Source organism: Haliotis cracherodii, unplaced genomic scaffold (genome assembly GCF_022045235.1).
Source record: "Haliotis cracherodii isolate W230 unplaced genomic scaffold, xgHalCrac1.p SCAF_3, whole genome shotgun sequence".
NCBI classification, from domain to species: Eukaryota; Metazoa; Mollusca; class Gastropoda; order Lepetellida; family Haliotidae; genus Haliotis; species Haliotis cracherodii.
Genome location: NW_027266286.1, coordinates 2,701,624 through 2,720,020, shown reverse-complemented (window position 1 = coordinate 2,720,020; position 18,397 = coordinate 2,701,624). Strand labels below are relative to the sequence as shown.

Genomic DNA, 18,397 nt, shown 5'->3' with positions numbered 1-18,397 from the left:
ATACCGAAAGCGATTCTATTAAGGAAACAGATATATATACTAGCGGAAAAAGTAACTGTGCTTCATATAAAGTGGTGTGAATGTTGTTACTGAAAATATACAAAATAATATTTGGTCAGTCGTCTGATCAATGTTTTATCCTAATAATGTCATTGCCAGAACCCATAATGGTAACACTAGACATGGAGGCTCGCCATCTAAGTTTGTTTGTTTTGTTTGATTGTTGTTTAACGCCGCACTCAGCAATATTCCAGCTATATGACGCCGGTCTGTAAAATAATCGAGTCTTGACCGGACAGTCCAGTGATTTACATCATGAGCATCGATCCACGCAATTGAGATCGATGACATGTATCAACCAAGTCAGCGAACCTGACCACCCGATCCCGTTAGTCGCCTCTTACAACAAGCATAGTCGCTTTTACGGCAAACATTGGTTGCTGAAGACCTATTCTATCCCTGATCTTCACGGTTCTCGCCCTCTAAGAGCGGTGGTGTAACAACTCTGTTAACAATGCCAATATCGGATGTTACAACCATTTTAGTAGATATTGGCAAGGCAGCGGCGGCACATTACAAGTGGTCAACCGACCTCGAGGGGTACATGGTGTGATGTGCCCTGTGTGTGAGCCAATGTACACAAGGTTCATCACACCTCATGCCCCGTGAGATCGGTTGACAACGAACAGGCCCGGAATATATGTCCTCCTTTTTACTGAGTTAGCCAAACCCGAAGCAGGAGGACGCAAACAAACCGAGTTACTTGCCTTTACCCAAGCATTCGGATAAACGTCGGTTCATTTCAACTTAACGATACTCAGATATGGAAGTTACCTACGATATGTTCCGATTGATTTCTCAATCTCATCCGAGACATCTTCTATGTGGGAGAGGTCTGAAGAAACAGCCGCCCATGGCTGTACGTTGCCCATGTAAAGAATGTTAAGCTAGTGGAATGTTCAGTTCGTTATTGTATGTGTACAGAATGTTTAGCTAGTCGAATGTTCAGTTCGTTGTTACCTGTGTACAGTATGTTTAGCTAGTGGAATGTTTAGTTCGTAATTGTCTGTGTACAGAATGTTTAGCTAGTGGAATGTTCAGTTCGTTATTGTCTGTGTACAGAATGTTTAGCTAGTCGAATGTTCAGTTCGTTGTTACCTGTGTACAGAATGTTTAGCTAGTGGAATGTTCAGTTCGTTGTTACCTGTGTACAGTATGTTTAACTAGTGGAATGTTCAGTTCGTTGTTACCTGTGTACAGTATGTTTAGCTACTGGAATGTTTAGTTCGTTGTTACCTGTGTACAGAATGTTTAGCTACCGGAATGTTCAGTTCGTAGTTGCGTGTGTACAGAATGTTTAGCTAGTGGAATGTTCAGTTCGTTGTTGTCGGTGTACAGAATGTTTAACTAGTGGAATGTTCAGTTTTCTGCAATGACAATTGTGGATTTCACATTCAGCGCAAAAGTTCAAAAAGCAGTCAACACATTCGTTTCGATGAAGATAAAGATCGTTTTGTCGGTGTTAGTGCGTTCATTTGCGTTAATAACGGTTTTTACCGTTTTAGTTGTATATTTTACTGAACTGTATGGACGTATGATCGTGTGTTAACCCGATATCCATTCCATGCATTGTCCAATGGTTATGTTTATCATTTTCATGTTTGGCTGGCTTTGCAGAACACTTTATGAAGCTTTGTGACTTTAATTAATTATGATGTTTAAATATCTCATGTTATAATAGTAATGTCGTACATGAAAAAAGTCATTGGACAGTAATATTCATCATGACACATATTTGTAGTATCACATCCTTTTCGCAGGCAGATTCATCATCATGATAAGGAATTTTCATACTGTCACAGCTGATACATATGCCCCATGAATGTGTTCATATCAGATGTGAGCGAACAGTTTCCATTTTACAGAGAAATATCTATTTCGAGAAATCGTGTCCTTTCATTTCCTTCTCTTTTGTGCTCGTGTTGTATGACAAACAGTCACAGTGAGCATGCACAAGGACAATGATTTAGATACCACTTGATACGCAGTAGCGTGTATTCACGCACACGTGGCTCAGGCCTTGTTGTGGAAGGGGGCCGTGTTCGCGGAGATTTCCTAACTCACATATCTTGACACAAACTTAGGACCGTGTTATGGAACAGGGGTCATAACTATTGTCACCATCGTCCGCTGCATAATCCCGCATAACGCAGGGTCATCGAGTGGAGAGGGAGAAGAGAGAGAAGGAGTGAGTGAGTGAGTGAGTGAGTAGGGTTAAACGCCGCTTTTAACAGTATTCCAGTTATATCACGGCATGTCAGCTTAATGTGTGAGGAAAGCCCGAAGTGATGCAGGTCTCAGACGTTTACCACTTCGGTGAAACCCACGAGCACGGGTATGGTGTTGACAAACCTAGAAACAAGAGAGAGAGAAGGAGGCGTTGTGTGGCCCCGTGGCTTCATTCATGCTAACATCAAACCATGAGTCGAAGTATTCAAGCTCCTGGTGAGTGGGATGGTGTACAGATGGTTGTTGTATGTCAGAGAAAGTTATCCCTGTGGGGGTTCCGGGGTAATAAAAAGATCCCACCTATGCTGGTCGTTGGAGGAGATCGTGTGATCAGGGTCGGTGGTTTGTGTCATCGTACCCCGACGGCGTGGACTGTTGCTCACGATGTCAGTCACGGGATTGCCTGGTCCAGACTCGATTATTTAGCCGTCGTCATATAGCTGGAATATTGCTGAGTGTGGCGTTAAACAACAAACAAACAAACAAACAAACAATATTCTACCCTGGACCTTCACGGGCCCATTACCTTTCTAACTCATGGAATAAAATGATCTTAGTGCTGGAGTGTAGATTTAACCACACACAAAAACAACAAACAGAGTTATATTAAAAAAAATGTTCTCTTTGTTTGTTTGTTGTTCACCCCGGACTCACAAATATTCTAGCTATATGACGGCGGTCTTTAAATAATCGAGTCTGGACCAGACAATCCAGTGGTTGACATCATGATCATCGATCCACGCAAATGGGATACGGTGACATGTATCAATCAAGTCAGCGAGCCTGACAACCCGATCTCGTTGGTCGACTCTTACAACAATCATAGTCGCCTCTTACGACAAGCATTGGTTGCTGAAGACCTATTCTAACCCCGATCTTCACGGGTCCATTGTATTGAGCACCAATATCAGACGTAAACTCGTTTTCGTTTTCAAACAGAGTATGCCTCGCCTGATATTACAACGCACAACCTCGTATCCCCAGCCAAACATCATCTTTCTTAATGAGTATGCGATTAGAAGAAAGTTGACTGAGAGCACCAGGTTTAAAAAATGTTTAGTTGACTATTACCTTGTATATAGATCTTGACCTTTTTCATGTTTACAGTACAAGTTTTTCAGTTTATTCCGGGTACGTTGAATATTCAGTTTGATTTGTCGTTTATATGTTTAATATTAAAATGTTAAAATATATGCAGCTCTATGCAGCTTAATCTTCATCATTGACTGTTCATATATGATGCATAGCTAGGATTTATCTTTTGTTGTATTTGATAAAAGTACAGTATGTATGCATGCCATATCCTTGCATGGTTTTGTTTGATTACTGTAATACATATTTTCTATATATTCTTTTAATAAAAAACAGTGTTTTACTGCCAGTGACGTGTCATGTTATAATTGGAAGGGAGGGAGACTATAAATTCCATGTTCTTATTTACTTCCAAAACGCTATTAGTTCAAATAATTAGTTCAATACAGCGGGAGAAAATGTTAACATTTATACAAGGAATGTTTATTTATAGTTTTATAGTCCAATGGGGACGCTGGAGAAGTCCAGTGGTCACGCCTAAGACCCAGGTTCAATTCCCCACATGGGTAAAATGTGTGAAGCCAATATCTGGTGTCGCCGTGATATTGCTGGAATATTGCTACAAGCGGCGTAACACCATACTCACTAACTATAGTCCAGTGAAGTTACAGAAAGTAAAGGTTAATTAGTATGGCTGCTTGCTGTTGCCTCCCTTATCAAGCTTGTACGCCGTCATATACAACAAAATATGTCCAAAGCGGCGAGAAACCCCACTGACTCACTGACTATTCAAACAAACAAACACAACGTGAGGTTCATTCTTATACTAATTTACCATCTCATAAGCGCGTGGGGACACAGTCACGTGACACCAGCTGTGTCGTGGAAGAAATCAGGAAACAGCACGAGACTTCAAAGTGGACGACCATCCTTTAGTCATAGCTACGGAATTAGTCTATGATTTAAATGTGAACCCCCAATCCCTTTAGTTCCTGTCGTGACAGAAGAGATTTACAACGTGTAGTCAAGGACGATTGTCCTTTAGTCACAATTATGAAATTGACTCATTATTTAAATGTGAACGACCCACATCTCAAGCTGTCCATGCAGCAAATATGGTAATACAATAACTGTAAAAGATCACGGTAGCTGTGGTCAGTGTGGACGATTAGGTACAGAATAACATAATTTATTTCATTGCCAAGATGTGAATGAGTTTGGACAATGTTTCTTTGTCGCAACCCCAACTCGTTTTGGTGATGTTACTTGTACAGACAAATGTCAAGGAGTAATTAATAACTTTGAATTCATCACAGGCAGAGTTGTACGTGAACTTCATGATACTTCATGATAATAATTGGAAACTTGTCAGAAGACAATTCTGTTCAATGTGACACTACATTGAAGTATCACTTTATGCTCGTAGGCTGATTTACAGGGATGATGCTTAATTGTCAATTTGTAATCCACAGCCTTACTTACAGCCTCTCCTTATTTCCTATACTTACAGCCTCTCCTTATTTCCTATATTTACAGCCTCTCCTTATTTCCTATACTTACAGCCTCTCCTTATTTCCTAATCGTACAGCCTCTCCTTATTCCCTATACTTCTGGCCTCTCCTTATTGCCTTTAGTTACAACCTCTCCTTATCTCCTATACTTACTGCCTCTCCTTGTTCCCTATACTTACAGCCTCTCCTTATTTCCTATACTTACAGCCTCTCCTTGTTCCCTATACTTGCAGCCTCTCCTTGTCCCCTATGCTTACAGCCTCTCCTTCTTTCCTATACTTACAGCATCTCCTTGTTCCCTATACTTACAGCCTCTCCTTGTCCCCTATGCTTACAGTCTATCCTTGTTTCCTATACTTACGGCCTTTCCTTATTTCCTATACTTACAGCCTCTCCTTATTTCCTATACTTACAGCCTCTCCTTATTTCCTATACTTACAGCCTCTCCTTATTCCCTATACTTACAGCCTCTCCTTATTTCCTATACTTACAGCCTCTCCTTATTTCCTATACTTACAGCCTCTCCTTACTTCCTATACTTACAGCCTCTCCTTATTTCCTATACTTACAGCCTCTCCTTGTTCCTATACTTACAGCCTCTCCTTATTTCCTATACTTACAGCCTCTCCTTATTTCCGATACTTACACCCTCTCCTTGTTCCTATACTTACAGCCTCTCCTTATCTCCTATACTTACTGCCTCTCCTTGTTCCCTATACTTACAGCCTCTCCTTATTTCCTATACTTACAGCCTCTCCTTGTTCCCTATACTTGCAGCCTCTCCTTGTCCCCTATGCTTACAGCCTCTCCTTCTTTCCTATACTTACAGCATCTCCTTGTTCCCTATACTTACAGCCTCTCCTTGTCCCCTATGCTTACAGTCTATCCTTGTTTCCTATACTTACGGCCTTTCCTTATTTCCTATGCTTACAGCCTTTCCTTATTTCCTATACTTACAGCATCTCCTTGTTCCCTATACTTACAGCCTCTCCTTGTTCCGTATGCTTACAGCCTCTCCTTGTTTCCTATACTTACAGCCTCTCCTTATCTCCTATACTTACAGCCTCTCCTTATTTCCTATACTTACAGCCTCTCCTTATTCCCTATACTTACAGTCTCTCCTTGTTTCCTATACTTACAGCCTTTCCTTATTTCCTATACTTACAGCCTCTCCTTATTTCCTATACTTACAGCCTCTCCCTGTCCCCTATACTTACAGCCTCTCCTGGTTCCCTATACTTACAGCCTCTCCTTATGTCCTATACTTGAAGCCTATACTGATTTTCTATACTTACAGCCTCTCATTTCCTATACTCACAGCCTATACTTATTTCCTATACTTACAACCTTTACTTTTTTCCTATACTTACAGCCTAAACATCTTTCCTATACTTACATCCTTCACTTATTTCCTATAATCCGAGCCTATACTTATTTCCTATACTAATTTTCTATACTAACAGCGGATACATTTTACAGAGAAAAATATAAAACTGACTACGCAGAGAAATTCGGGAAATCGTTTCTTTTCATTTCCGCCTCTGTTGTGCTCGTGTTTCACAGTGTGTATAGACAAAGACAAGGATACAGAAACACTTGAAATGTGCAAGTTTCACATCATAATGACTGTTCATATCAGTAGCACCCCAGGAAACAACGCGAGAATCACCATGAGGATCCGTCCGCGTATATGCCATGTGCGGCCGGGTTCGAATCCCGGTTCGCCCCGATTATGTTTCTAGGTTTGTCAGCACAATACCCGTGCTTGTTGGTTTCACCGAAGTGGAAAACGTCTGATACCTGCATCGCTTCGGGCTTTCCTCCCACATTACGCTGACACGCCGCGATATAACGGGAAAACTGTTAAAAGCGGCGTTAAACACAACTCACTCACTCACGAAACTTGGTGGTAAATGCGTTCGCTCGTCACACCAAAGACCCGGGTCACAATTCCACACATTGGAACAATGCGTGAAGCCCCCCGCCGTGATATTTCAAGAAAATTGCTAAACAAGGCGTACAGCCATACTCACTCACTTCCGGCAGCATAACTCGATGTCAGATGAATCAACTGCTTTGTGCGGTTCCGTGGTTTCTTGCATTGATGCACGTGTGTGTGTGTGTGTGTGTGTGTGTGTGTGTGTGTGTGTGTGTGCTTTTTTTTACTAATGCCAGATGCCAATGTTTAAGCGCTAGCCCACTGAGATACCATGCCTCCGCTTAGACATCACACTCAGACACAGAATACAGACTCCGAGCCGACAAGTCCTTGGTTTAACCCCTTAATGCCGAGAGCCAGGCAGGGTAACACGAGGTACCATACTTTAACGTCTTTTGGTATGACGCGGCTGGGGATCTCCAGGCGGACGCTCGACCAGAAGACCAGGCGGCCTGCCTAAGAGGCGACTAAATGGATCGAGCGGTCAGTCTCGGTGACTTGGTTGATTGCGCGTCATCGTACTCATGATATCAATCACTAGATGTCCTGGTAGCAGACTCGATTATGTATATGTCACCGTCATATAGACAGTTATATTCTCAAAACAATAGAAATTGAATACTACCAAGCCAATTTTATTGCATATAAACTTTAATAAATACAAAACTAATACGATAGTACTTATCCTAATTTTGACGAGACCAGTCATCTCCGAAAAAAAACATTTCTGTTTTCTTCACAAACTAGACTTATATAAGACAGCTAATAGTTATGTCCCACCTGATAATACAACCTCTTATCGGTAGATAAAAATTATAAATGAGTATGACATACATTTGTAAGTTGAAAATTGAATAAAGACTCCAGGTTTAAATAAATGTTTGAGTTCAAGATCAGAAACGTATAAGCACATTCTTATTCATTGATGGTTTACATATGACGCTTATCTTGGATTTATATCTTGTATTTGATAGGTGTGCAGCATCTAAATGTTTCTATGTATAAATGCACAGGGAACATGTCCTTGCATTGTTGATTGTTAATACGTACGTTGTTACTATAATGCATCGTTGTTAGTATAATGCATAGTTGTTACTATAATGCATCGTTGTTACTATAATGCATAGTTGTTACTATAATGCATAGTTGTTAGTATAATGCATAGTTGTTGCATAATGCTTAGTTGTTAGTATAATTCTTAGTTGTTGCATAATGCATCTTTGTTACTATAATGCATAATTGTTACAATAATGCATAGTTGTTACTATAATGCATAAGTGTTACTATAATCTTAGTTGTTAATATAATGCATAGTTTCCTGAAAAAGTTTTCTTTTATCATAATGCTTTAATAAAAATACTGTTTTACTGCCACTGAAGTGTCATGTTACAAGTGGAAGGAAGGGATACTGTCAAATCCATATTATCATTATTTTTTTACAAAACACTATCAGCTCACATAATTAGTTTAATTCATCAGTAGGAAATGTTAACAATAAAACACATCGCCGTCACTCTCTCAGCCCAAGGAAGTCACACAAAGTGAAAGTTCAATATTATTTACCGTTGGCTTCAGTTCAGGTGTGACATTGAAAATGGACCCGCGTTGAAAAGTGACCCAGGAGTCAGTATTCAACGTTGAAAACATACCCGGTCTCACCCGGTCTCACTTTTTCGCAGGTCTTTATTATAGTATGGTTACATTGACCACTACCATCATTTGCAACGTGAAACAAAAGTGCAGACCGAGCGATGGCGGCACCAGACTCGCCAACAGCAAAATACCAAGTTTGGTTTCAAGAGATTAAACTTTTTTACTATTTCTGAAAAGGTCAAACACTCAAAAGATCCCACAAAGGTAAGGATCAAAGACACATCTGCATACTATAAGCATTTCAAGATAAGAAAGCTGAAAACCTGACCAAAAGGGCAATGTTCTATTAAGTCAGTGAACTGTTTCCGTATGGGTGTGGCAATGAAGGCAACTCTTCGAAAAAACACACAATCAAAGCGATTGAACTCGTTTAAAAAAATTGACAATGATGTTACACAATTCCTATAAAATACTGTTTTAATTGTGGAAAGTGGTGTGCGCAATGAAATGAAAAGAAACAAAACCAGCACTATTTCGAAAACTTCAGTAAATTGTAGTAATATCCGTGAATTTTGCCGAATTTAAAAAATGCACAATGAATTTTGGAAATGTGGACGTTATCAAATGCTTTGAGCCTAAAACACTTGTAATAAGTAGATAACGACGAGCATTCTCTATCACATTATGTTCAGACTACCTCCGATGAAAAGATTAACAAACAATGATGTTTTGTGGGATATAATGGGCAGAGTGTGGATGAGGCAGTCGGGGGGATAAGCAAGGTCCTACCGCGGACTAGAAATCGCATACAGACCCTATCGCGGGTCAAGTTGTCCCTCCACCGTGCTTGGCAGACAGGACCCACAGCAAAGATACTATCACTCCCCCCGCGGAAACAGCGGGCAGAAGAATTTGGGCTCCCGCTGTAATTAGCAGGCAGCCAGAGTATCATACACACACCAGCATGGTGTTAAACCAAATCCCCCGACTGCACCATGCCCACTGTACCAAATTTATTGAAATAGAATAACAACAATAAGAACGATACATTTATAAACTTGATAAGACTTTGTACAATGTTGTTCACTGTGGAAAGAAGGCGCAACCTGACAATTGGGGTGGTTTGGGGGTGGAGGGTGGGGAAAGAGGTGAAATGCTAACCGCCGGACGCGTTGTGTTGTGTTGTTAGAATGACTTGACGGTTGGGGAGTAAAAGAAGTGACGTCACGAGACCACGTGTAGTGACGTCATGGGAGAAATGACGTATGTTGCCATGGGGAGTATATTGACGTGTCTTGTGAAAGGAGAATGTTTGTAAACAAATGGTGGAACATGGTAAATGGGAAAAGTTACTAGTATTGTTTATGCGGAGCTGACCATAAACCGATTTAGCTAAATAATGCTAAATCATATTATGTTCAGACTACCTCCGATGAAAAGATTAACAAACAATGATGTTTTGTGGGATATAATGGGCAGAGTGTGGATGAGGCAGTCGGGGGGATAAGCAAGGTCCTACCGCGGACTAGAAATCGCATACAGACCCTATCGCGGGTCAAGTTGTCCCTCCACCGTGCTTGGCAGACAGGACCCACAGCAAAGATACTATCACTCCCCCCGCGGAAACAGCGGGCAGAAGAATTTGGGCTCCCGCTGTAATTAGCAGGCAGCCAGAGTATCATACACACACCAGCATGGTGTTAAACCAAATCCCCCGACTGCACCATGCCAAACAGCTGGGTGCAAAATGTATAAATACACTATGCACACCGCTGACATCCACACATTATATTATATTTGCATTAAATAATGATGTGGAAGGGAGATGGGGAGTGGATAAGAGACTGGGAAGGAAAAGAAAATTATGCGCCTCCCCCCAAAGTGAAGTTATACATACTTACCCGAACAGTACCTTTACTCATCACTAAACAATGTCCTGCGTACATTTGATTTAAAATGGGCCATGCCCGACCGGTTTAAATGAACTCCCCGAGGAGTATAAAAAGGAGCATCATGTTTGATCTGAGGGTGGGTACACCTTAGACCCCCCTCTTCCCTGATCACTCCCGCAATCCGCCTATTAATCGATTTTCTTTTCAGTTCAATCCTTTTAACATTGCTGGCTCCTCGCCAGGTTTGTCGAGGCAACATGTCAGACCATACCAATTTGGTATTCGGGAGTTTAAGTTGAGCGTATGTTATGTCCAGATACATGTTTTCATAAAGTTCCTTTGTCCCCTTTGTACACAGATCATTTGATCCAAGGTGGATAACCAGAAACTTCGGCTGGGGATGGCGGGCAACAAGTGTATCCACTGCCTTGCGGAATTCCCCCCACTTCATTCCGCCCTTTGCATGCCAGCGGGTACCCGTCAGTAGGGAGTCCGATGTAGTGGCCAGATGGTCGTGGAATCGGACCATATAACTGGACCCGATACACCATACATCTGAAACTTAAAACACACTAGCAGCATCTTTGTTATAATAACATCTGCTTTATCTTTACCTATTAATTTATTTATTTATTTATTTATTTATTTATTTATTTATTTATTTATTTATTTATTTATTTTATATTTTATTCTGTATATTATTAGAGTTAGTGAAAAAGTACGTATTATCCCGTTACCCCCGTGGAACCGCAACAGGCAGGAACGGCTGGTGAGTCTGTGTTTGTTTCTGCTAGGTATACTGTTAAGTGGTGAGTTGAGTAATGCGGATATATTTGCTGTAACAGTTTGATTTCCAACGCCCATATTCCTGAATCTGCTTGGAACTAACCCCATTAATTGCTGCTGTGGTAGCCGCTCCAATGCGAAAAGAGTGTGACGAAAACAAATGAAGATTGAGGTGTGGTAAAGAAAATGACAGGGCCTTTCTTAACATTGACTGAAATTGGAATCTAGTTAAAGGACGTCCATCAAAATGGACGAACACATGACCGTGCACTGGTGGTCTGATGGATAGAAACTGTTGCATTGCTCTGACAGGACACAGTTTAGAGTGAAGGATAGCTGTTATTTGTATTTGCACACCTCTGCCGCCCTGATCCGTTTTGGATGAGCGTAAACATATCGTTATGTGACTTATATCTGCTGCCACATGAATATCAGACAAAAGACACGCCTTATGCGAGAAATCCTTGGCTGACCCTGCCACCAGCTCGCTGATTCTAAAGAATCCAAAAAATGCAAGCAGGTATGCAGCTGTGAAAAGAGACGTTTCGTAAACTGAAGCACAAACTACCGGTAATGCTGTGACAATAACAGACAATAAGTCAACTGTAATTGGGAGTCGAGTGTCAGCCTTCTGTTTCTGTCTGACAAATCCAATCTAGGCTTTCTGAATAAGAAAATGGGATGTTAGGTCATGCATACCATGTAACTTTTGCCATGTTGTTAATGCTGATATATACGACTTTGCCGTGCGAGGAGATTTTCCTGTTAAGGAGAGATGAGCGATAAAATGCATAAGGTGATCAACCGGGGCGGGCCAAATGTGTGGCAGGCTGAAAGAGATGCGGAAAACTTTAAATGACTTTAGTGCAGACTCATACAGGTTCCATGTGTTTAGTGCTAGAGAAGACTGCACTAGACGTTGCACCTCTGTCGTCAGATCTGCCATATGTCCTGTGGTATGTGTGCTGGTATCTCGTCTGCCCGCGGTGCTGCTTCTTTGAACCTGGACCACTGAAATCTCGAAAGTGCATCAGCTATAACGTTTGCATGCGTAGGAATATACGATGCTTTGAACAAGATATTATGTTGTAAACAGAGGAGTATCAGGCGCCTAAGCAACGACATAACTCGTGGTGGTTTTGCTGTTTGTTTATTGATAATTGCTACCACTGCTTGGTTGTCACAAACAAACAACACTCGCTTGTTTCGTAGATGTCTGCCCCACAGTCTTACTGCCAATACAATTGGAAAAAGCTCTAGCATAGTGATGTCTTTAGTCCATCCATTCTGCACCCACTCGTTAGGCCATCTGCCATTGGCCCATCTGCCCATGAAAAAGGCTCCGAAACCATGGTTACCTGACGCGTCGGTAAACAAATGTGTATCCGATGAATTGATCCACTCTGAATCTATAAATTCAGTAGTGCCATTGTGGTTTTGAAGAAATTGCCGCCATAAATTGAGGTCCTCGCGTATGCCTTGTGTTATCCTTATTCTGTGGTGAGGTTTTGACCCTCCGCGCTGTGCGTCAATGAGGCGTCTTAAAAAGGCGCGACCAATCGGAATTGCCCTACATACAAAGTTAAGTTTCCCCACCAAGGACTGCAAGTAGTGTAATGTTGTTTTCTTCTTAAAAGGTGATAAAAGAGTATCTATTTCCTGCGTAAGCGGCACTACCTTATCCCTCGGTATGCTAATTTGCGCTTTGACTGTGTCTATTGTGATACCCAGGAACGTCATGTTTGTTGTAGGTAGAACCGTTTTGTCCTTTGCGACGGGAACGCCCATGTTTTGTAATAACTCCAGGGAGGACTGGAGAGTTTGTTGACACTTATTAGAGGCTAGTGCTGCCAATGCAAAATCATCTAAATAATGTTGTATGTTATCATTTTTGGTGTATTTCCTGAGTACCCACTGCAAAAATGTGCTAAACTTTTCAAATGTTGCACATGATATGGAACAGCCAAATGGAAGACATTTGTCAAAGTAGAAATTATGTTTGAATTGTATGCCCAGAAATTTAAAGTCATCTGGTCGTATAGGTATGAGGCGAAATGCAGACTTTATATCAAATTTTGCCATGTATGCACCCTTGCCTAATCCTTGTATCGCGGATAGCACCTGGTCAAAGCTAGTGTACTTGACTGTTGACACCTCGTGTGATATGTAGTCGTTTACAGACTCTCCCTCAGGGTATGACAGATGGTGAATAAGTCTGAACGTTTGCTGAACTTGTTGATTATTGTGATTTGACTTCTTCGGAACGAGACCGATTGGAGAAACTATCATATCTTGAAATGGTGGTGCTGTAAATGGACCTGCAATTCTACCTAGATCAACTTCTTTTTGTAGCATTGTTGCCACCATGTTAGGATGTTGTTGTGCGGATTTTAAATTGTATGCCATTCTAGGACCCGGTGGACCCGTGTACTGTAGTGGAAAACCTCGAGAAAAACCTTCCGATAAAAACATAGCATCTGATGCGTAGAAGGGGGTGTAAATACTGAGCCAATGTGACAATACAGGCATACTAATGGGTGTTGGCGCTAGGCCTTGAGTTGGTATTGTTTGCGTTGGGTTTTGTTTGAGTACGGGGGGTTGTAACGCCCCCTTTTTGACGAAAGCATGTGTGTGCGCCGTGTGCAGTGCTGTCACATGTGATGCATTTGTGTGCATATCGGCAGAAAGACCTTGTACATCCGAATTTGTTAAAATCCCAGCAAAACTTTGGGGTGCTACCGGTATTTGCGCTATCCGCGTTGAGATTGCTGCGGTTGGTGGTAGTGGTGGTGTTTGTGACGCGCGCGTGTGCTGCTTGTTGATTTGGAAGCATATGTTGTAACCATAAATGGCCATCTATTGCCCACCAGGATCGAGACGGGTCGCGTTGCATCCTTTGTCTGAAACTACGGTCATATTGCAACCATGAATCTCCGCCGAACCTAATAGCAGCTCCCCTGATTGTTTCGCTGTAGGTAAGCAGATCCTGTATCTTATCCGGGTGTTTTTCTATGTATACGCTCATGTAGACGTTAAACGCCGATGTCCATGCGCCAATGCCTAATGGACGCGTTTGTTGTTGTTTGGGTTTAAAAATAATCTGACCTGTGGCGTCGAGCGCCAATGTAAATGCCGACATCTCTTGGGGTGTCTGATTTTGGGCCGATATTAGTTGTTTTAGCTCAATGAATTCGCCGTTGTGTATTTTTTCCCGTAGTTGTTGGGAAACATGTGATCCGATGTGTTCCGCTCTGACGTTTAACTGTAGACAGGGTGTAATTGTCGCGGGTATGCCAAACATGGTTGGATCGTTTATATTCATAGTTGCGAAAGGATTGGGTGTTTGTGTTTGCTGTTGGGACGGATGCGTGTTATGTGCGTTTTCGCGTGCTAATGTACTAATGTTTATGTGCCCTTCATTGTTTGAAGACCTATCCCCAGTCGGCATCTGCGTGTCCCCGTTTGTGAGCGTGCTGTTAGCAAGCCTTGCCGTATTTGTAGGAAGCACTGTGTTAGCCGAGTTTGCATTATGCATAATATTGCTCGAATTGATAAAAACAAAATCACTATCCAACGTACCTGCAGTGTTCTGTGGTACTCCGCTGATCAGTCGTGAGCCAATTGGCGCATCCAAGTCCGTTCTATCCACATTTCTGCTAACCCCCGTCCTACTGGCTTTCGGACCCTTCACCAGTCGGTGGGTCAGCGCCGCTTTCCTTTTAGGAGGCATCCCGAACGAAGTAATGAGGTGAGGTGAAAACGATATAGAGGTGAAACCGTAAGAGGTGAAATGCTAACCGCCGGACGCGTTGTGTTGTGTTGTTAGAATGACTTGACGGTTGGGGAGTAAAAGAAGTGACGTCACGAGACCACGTGTAGTGACGTCATGGGAGAAATGACGTATGTTGCCATGGGGAGTATATTGACGTGTCTTGTGAAAGGAGAATGTTTGTAAACAAATGGTGGAACATGGTAAATGGGAAAAGTTACTAGTATTGTTTATGCGGAGCTGACCATAAACCGATTTAGCTAAATAATGCTAAATCATATTAAGCAACTCTATACAATACAATGGAGAATACCCAAATACTGCTACCTGTTCTAGATTGTCTAACAAGACAACGCACCAGTACACGGCGGCTGGGTTGTGATGGATGCTTTTCGAGAACGTGGGTTCGACCTGTGACCTACAGATCTAGCCCCCAGTGATTTCCACTTGTCCCCTCAATTGAAAAAGCACCTGCAGGGTTGAAGATTTGAGGACGGCAACAATTGACTGCTTGACTTCTCTATATCGGACATTAATGATTGGAAAAACATGTGTGTGAAACTGGAAGGGGACTATGCTGAAATATAATTGTAAGTTTAACCACAATTTCAACATTAAGTGAGTGAGGCTCAAAACGTTTTGATATACGCTCGTAAAAGTACTTTGTTTATTAATTAAATCTTAACAAAAATGAAGATTGAAATGTAGCTTGGTTTTTGGTTGTACAGTTTTGGCCAGTAAATCTTAAATCTGGAATTTTCCCGATTTGATAAAACATTAAACACCCCCACCCTTCCCTCTACCGCACTCAAAAAGACATACATGTATGGAAAACAATTGATGCAAGCTGGCAGATACACATTCAGAAACACCCGGATAAAGACACTAAAGAAGAATTTAGAACATTAGATCTTTTTATTTACACTAGAAGTCACAATTCAATGGAGTCACTTTTCAACGCGAGGCCCGGGTCACTATTCAACGACCTGGTAAGCTGACAGGGTCAATTTTCAACTGTTGAAAACTGACCCTGGTCTGTTGAAAACTGAGACCGGGTATGTTTTCAACGTTGAATACTGACTCCTGGGTCACTTTTCAACGCGGGTACATTTTCAATGTCACACCGGCCTTCCTCCCACGTCAAGCTGGCACGCCGTGATATAACCGATATACTGTTTAAAGCGATGTTAAACCCAACTCACTCACTAACTATAACTGTTTATATTTCAACGACCTGACACAAAGTTAATTCTCCTACTGTTTGCTATTTCACGAGCGTGTGACCTAAATGTGCACACAGTCACGTGCCACCGGTTGTATCTCTGAAGAAAACAGGGCTCCGTTCCACAAAGCTGTCGTAGCGATAAGGAAACTCGTAACTACCATACTATAATAAAGACTTGCGACTGTCGTTGCGCCAGGATGGCTTTGTGGAACGGGACCCTGATCCTGAAACGGGAAATAGTAAATATACCAAGTTAAAAATGACAACGCACTCAGCATGACGGAAGTGACTTAGATTGTGTTGTTACCGGGCGTTTCTCATTTCGTCGTGAGTTGAAGGTGAACACCCCTACTCTCCAAGTCTTGTCGTGAGTTGAAGGTGAACATCCCTACTCTCCAGGTCTTGTTGTGAGGTAAAAGTGAACACCCCAACTCTCCAGGACTTGTCGTGAGTTAAAAGTGAACACCCCAACTCTCCAGGTCTTGTCGTAAGTTGAAGGTGAACACCCCAACTCTCCAGGTCTTGTCGTGAGTTGAAGGTGAACACCCCTACTCTCCAAGTCTTGTCGTGAGTTGAAGGTGAACATCCCTACTCTCCAGGTCTTGTTGTGAGGTAAAAGTGAACACCCCAACTCTCCAGGACTTGTCTTGAGTTAAAAGTGAACACCCCAACTCTCCAGGTCTTGTCGTGAGTTGAAGGTAAACACCCCAACTCTCCAAGTCTTGTCGTGAGTTGAAGGTGAACACCCCAACTCTCCAGGTCTTGTTGTGAGTTAAAAGTGAACACCCCAACTCTCCAGGTCTTGTCGTAAGTTGAAGGTGAACACCCCAACTCTCCAGGTCTTGTCGTGAGTTGAAGGTGAACACCCCAACTGTCCAGCTCTTGTCGTGAGTTAAAAGTGAACACCCCAACTCTCCAGGTCTTGTCGTGAGTTAAAAGTGAACACCCCAACTCTCCAGGTCTTGTCGTAAGTTGAAGGTGAAAACCCCAACTCTCCAGGTCTTGTCGTGAGTTGAATGTGAACACCCTAACTCTCCAGGTCTTGGCATTAGTTGAAGGTGAACACTCCAACTCGCCAGGTCTTGGCGTGAGTTGAAGGTGAACACCCCAACTCTCCAGGTCTTGGCGTGAGTTAAAGGTGAACACCCCAACTCTCCAGGTCTTGTCGTGAGTTGAAGGTGAACACCCCAACTCTCGAGGTCTTGGCGTGAGTTGAAGGTGAACACCCCAACTCTCGAGGTCTTGTCGTGAGTTAAAGGTGAACACCCCAACTCTCCAGCTCTTGTCGTGAGTTGAAGGTGAACACCCCATTCTCCAGGTCTTGTCGTAAGTTGAAGGTGAACACCTCAACTCTGCAGGTCTTGTCGTGAGTTAAACGTGAACACCCCAACTCTGCAGGTCTTGTCGTGAGAGACGACAGGCTAAATTAGATTAGTTGTCAGGCTCAGTGACTTGGTTGATTGCCTGTCATCGTAGCCCGGCGTTGTGGGACGTTGGTTATTATCAATTACTGGCTTGCTGTAGCGTAAATAATAAACACAGAAAACATAGAACGTTTTTGTTTGTTTTGTTTGTTGTTTAACAGCGCACTCAGCAATAGTCCAGCTATATGACGGCGGTCTGTAAATAATCGAGTCTGGACCAGACAATCCAGTGATTAACATCATGAGCATCGATCCGCACAATTGGGATCGATCACATGTATCAACCAAGTCAGCAAGCCTGACCACCCGATCCCGTTAGCCTCTTACGACAAGCGTAGTCGCCTTTTACGGCAAGCATGGGTTGCTGAAGACTTATTCTACCCCGGATCTTCACAGGTCTGGATGTCAAACGCTGGGTCTGTACTGTTTCACTGCATGGTACGTGTTGAAGTAGGTCTCATCGTGGCATTATGACGACGTATCAATGTGGAAGAAGGCTGGCGGGTTTTACGTCATTCAGAACAGTCTTCCAAAATATATATTACCATTATAAGTTGACAACAGATCTAGAGGGGCATATGGTGTGATGTACCCTGTGTGTGAGCCTATGTACCCCTAGCCGTCAGGCTCACACAAAGGGTACATCACACCATATGCCCCGAGAACGAATGATTTTACAGACATTCATTCACGCAGGATCTTATATGTCCGCATTTTCACTGAGTTTGTAAACCTAGTAGCAGACGAGGGCGCAAACGAACCGAGTTACTTCCCTTTACCCCATACGCCTGCTAAACATCAGTTAATTTCAACTCATCGATACTTATTCGATATATGCAGATTACCTATGGTGTGTTCCGATTGATTTCTCTGCGGGCTACATGAGTGGGCTAAATATAAAATAATTGCCCTCTCCTTAACCTCTCAGAGGCTAGTA

The 18,397-nt window shown here is 42.4% G+C and overlaps 2 protein-coding genes across 2 annotated transcripts; both read right to left on the bottom strand.

Moving 5' to 3' along the window:
- Positions 1-10,964: 10,964 nt before the first annotated feature.
- LOC139474143 (integrase/recombinase xerD homolog) lies at positions 10,965-11,881 on the bottom strand. Its single transcript, XM_071257026.1, has 2 exons — positions 11,704-11,881; positions 10,965-11,409 (listed from the first exon to the last, which is right to left on the bottom strand). The coding sequence occupies exons 1-2, from the start codon at positions 11,833-11,835 to the stop codon at positions 11,059-11,061; spliced, it is 483 nt and encodes a 160-aa protein (XP_071113127.1). The 5' UTR covers positions 11,836-11,881; the 3' UTR covers positions 10,965-11,058.
- Positions 11,882-11,975: 94 nt separating this feature from the next.
- Positions 11,976-14,772, bottom strand: LOC139475983 (uncharacterized). Its single transcript, XM_071259208.1, has 2 exons — positions 14,622-14,772; positions 11,976-12,451 (listed from the first exon to the last, which is right to left on the bottom strand). Exons 1-2 carry the CDS (start codon positions 14,770-14,772, stop codon positions 11,976-11,978), a joined length of 627 nt encoding a protein of 208 aa, XP_071115309.1.
- Between the last annotated feature and the right edge of the window lie 3,625 nt (positions 14,773-18,397).

What these genes read in the sequence shown, in the direction of transcription:
- LOC139474143 (XM_071257026.1), bottom strand. Translation starts at nt 11,835, where the DNA reads ATGCATTTTATCGCTCATCTCTCCTTAACAGGAAAATCTCCTCGCACG. An exon ending in CCCATTTTCTTATTCAGAAA is followed by an intron (nt 11,410 to 11,703) that starts GCCTAGATTGGA and finishes AAAACGGATCAG; the next exon opens with GGCGGCAGAGGTGTGCAAAT.
- LOC139475983 (XM_071259208.1), bottom strand. Translation starts at nt 14,772, where the DNA reads ATGCCTCCTAAAAGGAAAGCGGCGCTGACCCACCGACTGGTGAAGGGT. An exon ending in AGTACCACAGAACACTGCAG is followed by an intron (nt 12,452 to 14,621) that starts GTACGTTGGATA and finishes CTGAATTTATAG; the next exon opens with ATTCAGAGTGGATCAATTCA.